Raw genomic sequence first — 13,348 nt, 5'->3', positions numbered from 1 at the left:
GTGCTCTCTCTCTCTTCAGCCTTTAGTTACGTGCGTGAGACAGGAAAGATCTAATTTGGATTTGTTTCTGGATTTGATAAAAACTGAGTATCGATTAAGCTGATCAGTGGCTACTGGCTACACCATAGATTATTAAAAACATCCGTTTAAGAAAGGAAGGAAATAGAATTTGCTCCTCTCCCCCCCCTGGTTCCTAAAAAATAATATGACATAATTTAAAAGAAATTTTACGTAGAATTAGTTAGGCATTTCTTTTTTGATTTCGATATTATATACTAATCATAATTTTTAATTACAATATGTAGTAACTATTTGGTATAGGTTAGGCATTTCATTTCTTGATTTTCTTTAATAATTTGGTACGTAAGTTTTTTAGCTCAGTTTAGTAAGAAATTTTAATAACATTTCTTTTAATTATTTATGGTAGTACAACAGTACAGTATGGTTGTACGTATTTACTCAATAATTGTATGTTAAGTAGTAATTCAGCATGGGCGTAGCCACGGTGGGGCTGGGTGGGGCGCTTACCCTGGCTTTGATCTGGTAGGTACTAATTGTGAAAGGGAGTGGGCGTGGGCGTGGGATTGGGACTGAACGTGGCATATGGCGTGGGAGTGCGAGTGGGCGCGGGAGTGGGAGCATGAAAATAAAAATGATTTTTTATTGTTGCCCCACCCTGAGCCCATGGTCATAGGTCCCATAGTCACTATTCCACGCGAACGAAGTCGCGGGGACAGCTAGTAGACAAATATAATCAGAAAGCTTTGAACTCCTAAGCTCAACCATAAAAGATAGACATTTATGATGTCGGGAGATATTTTTTATATAATATGGAGAACATTTCTTTCATACTTGATTTCTGTGTAGCTTTAACCATTAAGATACACGCATTAAGAACGCACACGCGACGAAAGCTTAAAAATGGAGTTGCTGCTCTGCTCACGAATATGAAAAATAATTGTACCGAGTTTCGTTTAAATCCGTCGAGTAGTTTTTGTTTCTATAACGGTTATACAGACAGACAGACGGACAAACATTTTTGACGTCGATGTCGATCTCTAATCACCTCGTGATAGTTATTTAGGAAATATATTTCATGTGCAGAATTGACCTCTACAGATTTAATATAAGTAGGTATACATATATTTAGATTCCAATTTCCATGTAACGTTAAATTCGACTATATAATAACTAATAACAGACAACGCAGGTTACTCTCGTTTCCGTAAGTTGAGGCGGCTACATATTCGGTCCTAATAACATGACTTTTTGTGAACGAAACGACAGCGCGGTTTAATTCGATGGCAACACCATCAGAAAAAAGGAAATATTTTTAACTTTGAAAAAATATTATGATTTACACTATTAATACTATTTTAACATTAACACAAAATATAAGACTGTGAGTGTGTAAAAATAAATCCAGCTAGTTTCACATCACAGTTATGTTTATAATTAGGTATACGACATGAAAATATATTAATTACCAAGCAATAATCATACAGATAAATACTGAACAAAAGTATTAACAGTCAAAGTATATTTTTACTAACAACATGTAAATGATGAAGGAATAATAATTATCAACGAACTAACCTTTTTGTATTAGAGTCCCGCCTCGTGATCGAATTATTAAAACACGAAGATTTTTAAAAATGTAACCAATGAACACAATCAATATTAGATTAACTGCAGTAATGGTGTCTAGTTTGACTTAAAATAATATACATCTACCCTCACTTTTAAAAATGTAGTATATTCACACGAATTATATAAGCGCACCTTATAGGGAAGGGAAGATTTATTATGGGTTAAAGAGTTAAATAAATAAATAACATAATTATATTTAAATTATTAATTTTTAACATTGTGTTCAGTAGTGTTAACATGTAAATTGATTTGATTTTTACGAAATCTCATAGATGGCGCTGAATCAAATTTGTCTTTATAGTACTAAGATTCATTAAACAGTTTCTCTGCCCAAATTACGTAAATGACGTAGTTTTTATAGTGTAAAGCTAGATAATAGCATGGCTTACTCAAAAACAACATTTAAACATGAGTCTTTAGATTGTACGCTGTCGTAGTACACGGAATACGTAAGAAAAGTAAAGGTTCACAGCTCCTCCCCCGGAGGTGATAGCATGATAATATGTTTAAAAAAACCTCACACGACCTGTTAGTAATATTCATGCAAAATTTGAAGTCAATCTATGCAGTACTTTTCGAGATTAGCTCGGACAAACATACAGACAAACAGACAAACAGACAAACAGACAAACAGACAAAAATTCTAAAAACTATATTTTTGGCTTCTATATCGATTATAGATCATGGATTATGTATTCTTTTAAAAAAATATTCAATGTACAGTTTTGACTTTCCTACGATTTTATTATATGTATTACTGAACAAAAGTATTAACAGTCAAAGTATATTTTTACTAACAACATGTAAATGATGAAGGAATAATAATTATCAACGAACTAACCTTTTTGTATTAGAGTCCCGCCTCGTGATCGAATTATTAAAACACGAAGATTTTTAAAAATGTAACCAATGAACACAATCAATATTAGATTAACTGCAGTAATGGTGTCTAGTTTGACTTAAAATAATATACATCTACCCTCACTTTTAAAAATGTAGTATATTCACACGAATTATATAAGCGCACCTTATAGGGAAGGGAAGATTTATTATGGGTTAAAGAGTTAAATAAATAAATAACATAATTATATTTAAATTATTAATTTTTAACATTGTGTTCAGTAGTGTTAACATGTAAATTGATTTGATTTTTACGAAATCTCATAGATGGCGCTGAATCAAATTTGTCTTTATAGTACTAAGATTCATTAAACAGTTTCTCTGCCCAAATTACGTAAATGACGTAGTTTTTATAGTGTAAAGCTAGATAATAGCATGGCTTACTCAAAAACAACATTTAAACATGAGTCTTTAGATTGTACGCTGTCGTAGTACACGGAATACGTAAGAAAAGTAAAGGTTCACAGCTCCTCCCCCGGAGGTGATAGCATGATAATATGTTTAAAAAAACCTCACACGACCTGTTAGTAATATTCATGCAAAATTTGAAGTCAATCTATGCAGTACTTTTCGAGATTAGCTCGGACAAACATACAGACAAACAGACAAACAGACAAACAGACAAACAGACAAACAGACAAAAATTCTAAAAACTATATTTTTGGCTTCTATATCGATTATAGATCATGGATTATGTATTCTTTTAAAAAAATATTCAATGTACAGTTTTGACTTTCCTACGATTTTATTATATGTATAGATTGTTTCTTTCTAACAAATACATGTTTAAATGAATTCCTGCTATTGTTCCACAACGCCGCAAGATAGCGTCAATTTGGTTCGATGGATCCACTTAGGTATATTCCATTGTATCTCTAGGGAATGCCTTTAAATCTCATGAAATTGAATTTATTTCATTTATTCTCTGTATTATTAATCTGCCTTACTGTATATAGCATGATAATGTTAGGAGGATAAAATTTAATAAGATGGATATAATATTTCTAATAATGTGAATGATACAAAGCAATGTTGAAATGTATGAAGAAGAGTATTCTTTTTCTCCTATCGTGATAATTTTATTTATGTTTGTTTCTATTATTTTGGGTATTGGATTCTTAAATAATAATGAAAGAACTAGATCATGCTATCAACTCCATTATGATGCTGCCTACTTAACAGATGAAATGTAACTTATTTAGGAAGGTTCAATAAATTGGAGTGAAGTAGGGATGCTACGGTAATAAGAAAACACGATTGTAGCATAAAATATACGTAGTAACTATTTAGTAACCGAGTATATGACCGAGTTTATTTTAAATAAAAATTTCTCTAACTTTTTTTATATAAAACTAGCGGTCCGCCCCGGCTTCGCCCGTGGTACTAAATATATATAGGTACCAATGCTTCATACTTGAATCATAAATAGAATATTCTGGTTCAATTTCACCTACATATTCCTTTGTTCCAGAACTGGCAAGCTACATTACCCCACAAATGTATGTGGACCGTTGTTTGAGGAGGAGCTCGAGTTCTGGGGCCTGGACTCCAACCAGGTGGAGCCCTGCTGCTGGTCTACATACAGCATACACAGAGACACACAGGTGAGGTTGAAAATGGATTATACCAGAAATCTCTTAAGTATTATTTAGAAGGAATATTTGTTGATATAGACTAACGAAAGGCTTCCAATTAATCGCGTTCTTTCTGGTATTTGATTCTTATGGAGAATTTATATTGGACATGCTATCTATACAATAGGTACTAATACTGTTTTCCTGTTGATATGTATTCAGTTTCAGGATTTTAACAAGAATAACACTACTGATTTATGTAATCAGGAGACAGGCTATAAAATATTTGCGGAAAACATCATAAAATGATTCATTATAACTCATATTTCGTGCTTCTTCCGAATGATTATTACCGTTTATACAAGTTACGCTATTAAATCTGCTAATACAAAATACGACGTCACGTTAAATAACCGAAGTAAAAGTAGTTAGTAGATAACATAAAATTGCTCCGTGAACCGAGTAAATTTTAATAGTAAAAGTTCCAGAAAGTTCTTTATTGAATTTTGAAAGGTCCATCGAATTTCTAACCAGGCGATGTCTGATGAAAAATGACCCAATCCTATGAAGTTTATAACATTATCCCTTTCTAACTAAAACCGTTACTATTTTACATTCATTGTTCGCATTGTGTTATTAATTTTAACATTTTAGTCATTATCTTTGGAAGGTAACTTTATAAGAATAAAAACAACAAAATTTTATTTTCCAAAATAAAATTGTAAAATTGCTCTTGTTCCCACGGCACAGAGAATTCTTGAGCCGTGGGAGCAAGAGCAATTTCTTCAAATTTATTCCACATGTTTCTTCCAATGATACATTTCACATCTTCAAATTAAAAACTACGCTATTAAAAAAATCGCTTAAAGAATTTGATGCAATATAATTCTAGATAGACAGGCTAAATCAGGGGAGTTTTCTTTATATTGAGATTTCTATATATTGGGTAGACGTTTCGCATCTGGTACATCCATCTTTACAGCCCAGAAGATAATAAGCCTCCTATGTCTTTCTAGGCTGAAGAATTATTTGACGCATATCGAATCCACAGAAATTCGGGTCTAAAATTAATACTGACTATATAGATATTTTTGAAATTAATATAATTTAAGAACACGCTTTAATAAGATAAACTGAAATGAAATGTTTGTATTGCTACCATTTCTTGATAAGTGTACAAAGGTTGAATTAAATCCGTTTAAAGAGAGTCAAAATCAAGTTCATAGGAGTCGGTTACATACAAGTATACAAAATAAGAAACATATTATGTACAGGTGAGGCTAATGAACGCGTTTTATTTATTTAAAATTGAATACGCATAACAGATCACGATCTTGTTGAGCCTATAGGCGTTACATTAATTTCAGGAGCAGATCGGAACCCAACAAAATGTGTAACAATTATTATAAAGATACTCTGAAAATTCACAGCATTCAATGTTTTAATTGTTGAATAACAAAATGTGTGGTCTTTTAATTTTCTTTAATTTGTTACAAAAACTGCTGTGGAATTAATAATGTTAATTTTCAATAAGGGGAAATTACTGAACCGATATTTTTACCAACATCGTTGCCAAATTTTGAATACGTAATATTGTAGTGTAAGCGATTTCCTTCGTCAGTACGATTTGCTTACTCTGGGTTTTATCTTATTTTAAAATTAATTTTCACATGGAATGGTGTTTAAAAATAATATAAGGCCTAAATAGAAAAACTTTTATTGCTTTATTTATGAGGAGAAAACTGTAGATCTATAATACAGTAACTAATACGCGGTGTCGTTCGGCTTAATAAAGGTATCTACTTAATTTAATAAATTAAATCTATACCAATATTATAAAGCTGAAGAGTTTGTTTGTTTGTTTGTTTGAACGCGCTAATTTCAGGAACTACTGGTCCCATTTGAAAAATTATTTCGGTGTTAGAGAGCCCATTTATCGAGGAAGGCTATATCTCATCACCTTAAGACCAACAGGAGCGGAGCAATGCGGGTGGAACCGCAGGGGCGGCAGGGCACAGCTAGTGTTTTATAATAACTACTTTTGTCTTATTCCTTATCCTCTGTTGTAGGTAACACTTCTCCTGTGTTGTGGACGTTAATACCGCGTCTACATAGTCGTCTGCATTTGCCTTCCTATATAAAAATTCCATAAAAATTCAACAGGAGACGATAAATTTACAAAAAGACACAGAAATCAGAGGTTCTGCCTCCGATGGGACATTTTTATCAGAAAGCCTATACGTCACGATATCCTTAAAATTTAAGCAATCTCTGTCTCCATAAAACCTATCTCCTTCACTCCGGAACACGCAAATTTCGACTCTGTGCCGTCAGCGTAAGGTTTACTTACATTTTCCTTGAGATTTTTATGAATACCAATAAATATAAATCGCTGGAAAGGTTTGACAGCGCTTTTCTCAACGAAACATCTGGCCTTTCAATTTGTTCAACGTCTTGAATTATGAACAACTTCAAGAGTTAGCATATTTATGAATGTGATTGAATTGATAATAAAGGACTTATTTGACTGCTTATTTTGCAACATTTTTGAAGTGAAACTTCTGTATCGAGGTTGGAAAAAAATTTTGTGCAACATTTTTTCGTTACGCGTGACATTTTTCCGTTACGCGCCATCTTTTTCTTATCCCTACCACGCGTGATTGGACGTATTTCTGTAAAGTTGCATATAGTAAATTATTTTTTGAAAAATAAGGTCATAAAGAAGTTTCACTTCTTACGTGTGTACACTAGTACACGCACACATTTTTTTCAGTTTAAGCACAGACTAATAATAATATACTACGTATACAAGTTTAAGGCTGTCTTTATAGTAAGTTCAAGATATTTTCATTAATAAGAGGGTAGTTTGAAATCTTGGGTTCAGTTCTGTAGTTATAATTTATTTGATTTAATTACTTGTAAAAACATTTTTGTGTTTTAATTTACTTTTAAATTTCGAATCAATCTTTTATCATCCGTTACAGTTTAATGAAAAACAAACAAAAGTTTATTTATATAGTTTTTAAGTAAATCAATCAACACAATGTTATTACAAAAATTAATTGTAATATGCAACATAAATCTTTTATTAATTAAACAGAATTATTGTATTCCATTCATATTTTCAATTGTGTCCAACAATATGCCAATAAATTATAAGAACAATTGTATTTTTCACGCTCACCTGTTTTGGCACTGGATATCACTTTTATAGCTTTTATTTTGTTTTTAAATTACTTACCATGTTTTTTGTGCTTAAAAAAAATATATTTCTAAAGTATTAGTATTCCACGTGTACGTCTTTTCCGGGATAAGAAATTGCTCTCTCCACAGAATTTGAAGCGTCTCGAGATTTTTGGAAACGATTCTTCAAGAAAATAAACCTAATACTATGTTACAGTATCTGTGCCTCGCGGTTTCTTCCGCGTACAAATCAAGTATTTCTATACCTAGCTTACGTGTTATTCTGATGTATGACCTATATTAACGTAAAGTTTCATACAAATTGGTCTAGTTGTTTTTTCAAGAAAGAGTAACAAACGTAAATATACTATAGATAGCCACTTGTATTAAACCTTTTCCTTTGCACTTACTTTTATCACAGTATTACAAAATATTGTAATACTGTGCTTTTATCTACACTAATATTATAAAGAGGAAAACTTTGTTTGTTTGATTGTAATGAATAGGATCATAAACTACTGGACCGATTTTGATGAAATTTGGCACAGATAATCTTTAGACCCTGAGAAAGAACATAGACTACTTTTTATTGCGAAATATGTACCACGGGCGAAGCCGGGGCGGACCGCTAGTAATTTATAAGAAACAAAGCAGTTTTGCGTACTCCAAGCTTTTCTGAACGAAGCGCCCAATTAAACAGAAACTTTTCATGTTCCAATAATAATCTTTCTTTATTTTATCAAAACAATTTGAGAATACTGTTACATATCTTCTTATATATAAAAATGAATCGCAAAATGTGTTGGTAAGCGCATAACTCGAGAACGGCTGAACCGATTTCGATAATTCTTTTTTTATTATATTCCTTGAAGTACGAGGATGGTTCTTATGTAGAGAAAACGTAAATATTATGTACCACGGGCGAAGCCGGGGCGGACCGCTAGTATTAGATAAAATTATACCGACGTTTATAAAAATGTTTTCCTTATATCTATTTATAAACTGTATATATATGAAGTTAACTAATTGTTCAATATCAAGTTCGATTTTATTATAATTCGATTAACATGCTTCAGATTTTTTACATAACACCAGTATAGAGATGACTCTGTAGCCCATTGTGCAATTTATGTAATGTCTGTAATTTGGTGTGTACAATAAAGTTTTCATTTATTCAGAATAGACCTAAAGTGTAAATCCACATTTATATTAAGTTTTGAAATAAAAATGGTCAACTGAACAGCTAAATCACCATCAACTAGCTGTCATACTGCTTCATTAGTCAGACATGAAACAATATTAGTTAAACCCTAAATATCTAGAGATTAAGGTTCATAATGACATAATAATATGTAAAAACATTCAGAATTATTCCGACCCTTTTCTCTGTGACAGGAAAGTTAGCAATTTACAAAAACAACTATCATCATCATTAAGAACTGAATTTTAGTTATTTACTTCAGTTATAATAATAAATATGAAGTTTTTAATAGCAAATCAGTCTATACTTTAACCATTAATTAAAAATAGGTATCCTAATAAAGGTTTCACGAACATTTTCTCATTAATAAACCTCTTATATCTCGGAATCAGAGCTTCTTTGCGTTCGTTCACGATCCAAGATTTGCTTTCATCCCCCTTCATTGTTTTTTAAACCTTATTGTGAAGAGATAGGTCTTATATTTGAGTGATTCTATATTAACGAGATTCTTGTTAAGTCTCGAATAGTCGAATTATGATAATCATATTGCCTTAGTTTAATTTAACCGTGAGCTTTGTAAATATAACAGATTTTGCTTGCTGTGTGAAATCTATTCTGGATCTTGTGGTAAATCTTAGGTAGGTTATTTAATTTATTATATATGTAGAAAAACTAGTAATATTCAGGTAAAGCGACAACCCTATAAAGTGTTATTCTCTATTTCTATACTTTCTATGATTTTATTTTTACGACAAAAGTATATTTTTACCAATAAAAAACACTATTCTCTACTGCTAATTTGCGTTTTAATTTCATTCATAACCATACCATGCAACCTATGTTCACGAACCTATCCCATCATTTTTAAAAATTTATACCACTATTTTTAACCTAAATGTATCCCATCTCTAAAAAGTTATCCCATCAGAATCACACACAACCGCAAACGCAATAGGCGTGATATCGGTAAATCGAGTGGACTTAGCTTCGACAGGATTTGGGACGTGTTACGGTTAAAATAAGGCAAATGGGATTCCGCCGAAATAATCCCACCTTTGTGTAATCAGACGAGCATCATTTTTCACAAGTCTGAATGTTATGGGCACATTTATCAAATAATATAAGGGTGTGCGTCATATTTTCGCTTATTATTTGTGTCACGTGGATAAAATAATTAAGTAGTTTGCTATTTAGCAAGCTGTACAATGTACATACTCCATACTATAAATCTGAATATAGATATATCTGTCCGTTTGTTAGGATGTCATGGTTAGTACCAATTTGAATAAAAAAAGTTGAACAAAGGGTCATTTCATTATGTAGAAATAAGGGATGCAAGTTTTTATATATGGGTTTGTCCACGTGTAAAACCGCGGGGCACAACTATGTATGTTATACAATATATAGTATATACTACACTTGTTGGTATAAAAATTACGTGTTCTTGTTTAGATGTGAGTGTTAAAGTATTATAAATTTAGAATAGAATATTCAAGTCACCCACTTTAACAAAATGAAGTGCTCGAAACGTCGGCTAAAATAATAGAACGAATAAATCGTTTTTAGGGTTCCGTAGCCAAAATGGCAAAAACGGAACCCTTATAGTTTCGTCATGTCCGTCTGTCCGTCTGTCCGTCTGTCCGTCTGTCACAGCCGATTTACTCGGAAACTATAAGTACTACAGTGATGAAATTTGATGGGAATATGTGTTGTATGAACCGCTACAAAAATATGACACTAAATAGTAAAAAAAAGAATTGGGGGTGGGGCCCCCCATACATGTAACTGAGGGATGAAATTTTTTTTTTCGATGTACATACCCGTGTGGGGTATCAATGGAAAGGTCTTTTAAAATGATATAAAGTTTTCTAAAAAACATTTTTCTTAAAGTGAACGGTTTTTGAGATATCAGCTCTCAAAGTCGTAAAAAGTATGTCCCCCCCCCTCTATTTTTATAACTACGGGGTATAAAATTCTAAAAAAAATAGAGGTGATGCATGCTAATTAACTCTTTCAACGATTTTTGGTTTGATCAAAGTATCTCTTATAGTTTTTGAGATAGGTTGATTTAACTGTAATTTATTATATTTGCTGCTACGGAACCCTTTGTGCGCGAGCCCGACTCGCACTTGGCCGGTTTTTTAAATTTACTCCGTTCCTTTTTATTTTAACGGTTCCTCAGCGATTTAAATTTCGTATCAATGTTTGAGGTTTGAGGTTAAAGTTAGAACTTTTTTGTCGTGTTCTGAAAATTAGTCATCTGAGTAAAAATCTGAATATTTATTTTATATATTATTGTAATTGGATTATTTATTTTAATAAATTGTAAATTGTGTATCTACGACATCTACCAACTAGCTACGTCTGTGAATCGGCGTCTACCTAAAAATGTATTACCACGTAAATGTGGTATTGAAATTCGCTTTCCGTGTATAGATTGTCACATAAGACGAAACCCAAACAAAATCTAGGCTTTTTGCATACAATTTTCTCAAAAACCAATCCCTAAGTAGGTACTTCAAATAGGGATTGACAATTTACATGAAAATCGACTTTACGAACGCGAGCGAACCGTGATAGAACTACGGTAAAACCTAAATACACGTGAATATGTTACGGTAAATGTAAGCAATCGGTAATTATCTATAATTACCGGTAATCTATAAATAATAAAAATAAAAATAAAAAACACTTTATTTGCACACACAAAACATAACAAAATCAAACAATAATAATATACACTGGAGCGATACAAATAGGCGGCCTTATCGCTAAAAAGCGATATCTTCCAGGCAACCTTAGGATATAGGAAAAGTTAGAAGAAAATGAACAATTGGATAGTAGAAGGAGCATAGCGAAGCATTATAAAAAGTGCAAATAAAAGTAGGAAATAGTTACATAAATACAAATATTAATACATATAATATATATTATATATATAGCGAATAAAGAAAAATAAAGAAAATAACAGGATATAAGTAAGATAGATAAGAACGTATGAAACATTTAAACGTTAGTTGTGAAGATAATGCTGTTTGACCAGATACTTGAAAGAGCTGATAGATTGAGCTTTCCTGATGTTTAACGGGAGCGAGTTCCACAACCTTACAGCTTGCACGGTAAAGGAAGCATCGTAAAAACGTAACGTAATCTATACTTATAATAATATTATAAATGTGAATAGTTTGTTTGTTTATTTGAACGCGCTAATCTCAGGAACTAATGGTCCGATTTGAAAAATTCTTTCGATGTTAGATAGCCCATTTATCGAGGAAAACTATAGGCTATATATCATCACGCTAAGACCAACAGGAGCGGAGCCACGCGGGTAAAACCGCGAGGCACAGCTAGTTGTTTATCATCATCATCAGCCCATAAACGTTCCCACTGCTGGGACACGGGCCTCCTATGAGGGTAGTAGTAGTATTAGTTGTTTATAATTACCGGTAAATGTGATCCCTGGTCATTATGTATACTTCCCGGTAATTATACATAAAAACTGCACTATCCACATTTACCGTAACAACTGCACTATCATTTACATAAACAAATTCTCTAAGGCTTTGAGTTTGAATTATTTCTTGAACCCATTTTATCTCGCTAAGCTAACAATTGAATGAATTGTTTTATTGTAAAAGAGTTCTTATTATCTTTGTCTTTGGTATTATTTTCAATGAATGCCCAACTAGGTTCGTAAAATATATAAAATGATTCCTTTTACGTTAACTAGGTGTTTATTTATTTATACATGTCTTTACAGGGTAAACCAAATGCGAAATGGACTTACACTCAATTTACTGTACAAATTAACTTTTTTGTGTCTAGACAGAAAGATAACACTAAATCATTAGGCATTAGTCGTCTAAATATACTACCTAGGGACAAAAGCCAGTGAAAACTAATAATAGTTCATAGACCCTTTTGTTTGCTTTAATTTTGTCAAAAGAGCGTAGATTTTCTATGCAAAATACCTATTATGCATCTTTGGCTAAAAATTGTAATTTCGGTATCAATATTTCAATATATTTGGTTCATAATAGCTAATTGGCTGCTGACCTTTATCTACCTAGAAGACATTTATATTTTCTCCTGTAGGATGTACTATTAAAAAAAAGTCAGATGAAATATCACTGTTTTTGTACATTTTATAATAACATACCTACTCGTAGTCATTACATATTAAAACTTTCGTCGATACCTCTTCGTCATTATTTCTCTTTAAAAAATTGGTTGTCTGTAAAGTCGGTTTACTGACGATAGTTGAACGTGACAACGTCCGATTGTGCTTCTTTGTCGCTCGTTCCGCGCTCTCGCTTGCACTTCTATTACATGGAACGCCTCAGAGCGAGGTAACGCCGCATGAGTCATGTTTTTTCGTGCGTGCAGCCGGCTCTATCGAATTATAAGACGTTGTCACGTCAAAAAATCCTCCTGAAAATCTTAAGTTTTGTTTTTTACTCAGCCCAAGTTATTAAAATACTAAAAGGCATTTAGGACCTTAATTTGCCCGAAGTATACTTTAAGGGCTCGATTAACCGATAGCTAAATAATTTGGCCTTCTTTGTTTGACTTTGACTTTGAACATAGATTGTGGTATAATGGACGAAATTTGAGATTTATTAAAGAAATAATTTGTCGGTCCAGTGAGCACATAATTATAATTAATGATTAAAAGTATTTATCGATAGTCATTAGTAAATTTATATTATACTAGCTTACTGTCCCGATTTCGCCCGTGGTACATAATATTATAATATGTATATTGGATTTAACCTATCACAAAGGCTCACACACAAATCCAACCGTGAAAGAATTTTTTAATCAGTCCAGTGATTTCTTA

At 32.2% G+C, this 13,348-nt stretch overlaps 1 protein-coding gene and 1 long non-coding RNA gene across 3 annotated transcripts in view; one reads left to right on the top strand and one right to left on the bottom strand.

Annotated features, from left to right (window-relative positions):
* LOC149480808 (uncharacterized) overlaps positions 1-12,932 on the bottom strand; it is a 369,189-nt gene extending 356,257 nt beyond the window's left edge. Inside the window, exon 1 of the long non-coding RNA XR_016316922.1 lies at positions 12,845-12,932. This is a non-coding gene — a long non-coding RNA (uncharacterized LOC149480808). The remainder of the gene's footprint in view (positions 1-12,844) is intronic.
* Positions 1-13,348, top strand: part of LOC149480807 (potassium voltage-gated channel protein Shaw-like) — a 178,748-nt gene that overhangs the window by 78,038 nt on the left and 87,362 nt on the right. For both annotated transcript variants that reach the window (XM_089705741.1, XM_089705740.1), the window contains exon 3: positions 4,022-4,154. In XM_089705741.1, coding sequence (XP_089561867.1) covers positions 4,022-4,154 — 133 coding nt within the window. The remainder of the gene's footprint in view (positions 1-4,021; positions 4,155-13,348) is intronic.

This window comes from Colias philodice, chromosome 17 (assembly GCF_061535455.1).
Source record: "Colias philodice isolate Cphi_HAF_F1 chromosome 17, ilColPhil1 Martin Lab GWU primary, whole genome shotgun sequence".
Classification (NCBI taxonomy): Eukaryota; Metazoa; Arthropoda; class Insecta; order Lepidoptera; family Pieridae; genus Colias; species Colias philodice.
The sequence above is the reverse complement of the archived record's forward strand: the minus strand, read 5'-3'. Positions and strand labels throughout refer to the sequence as shown.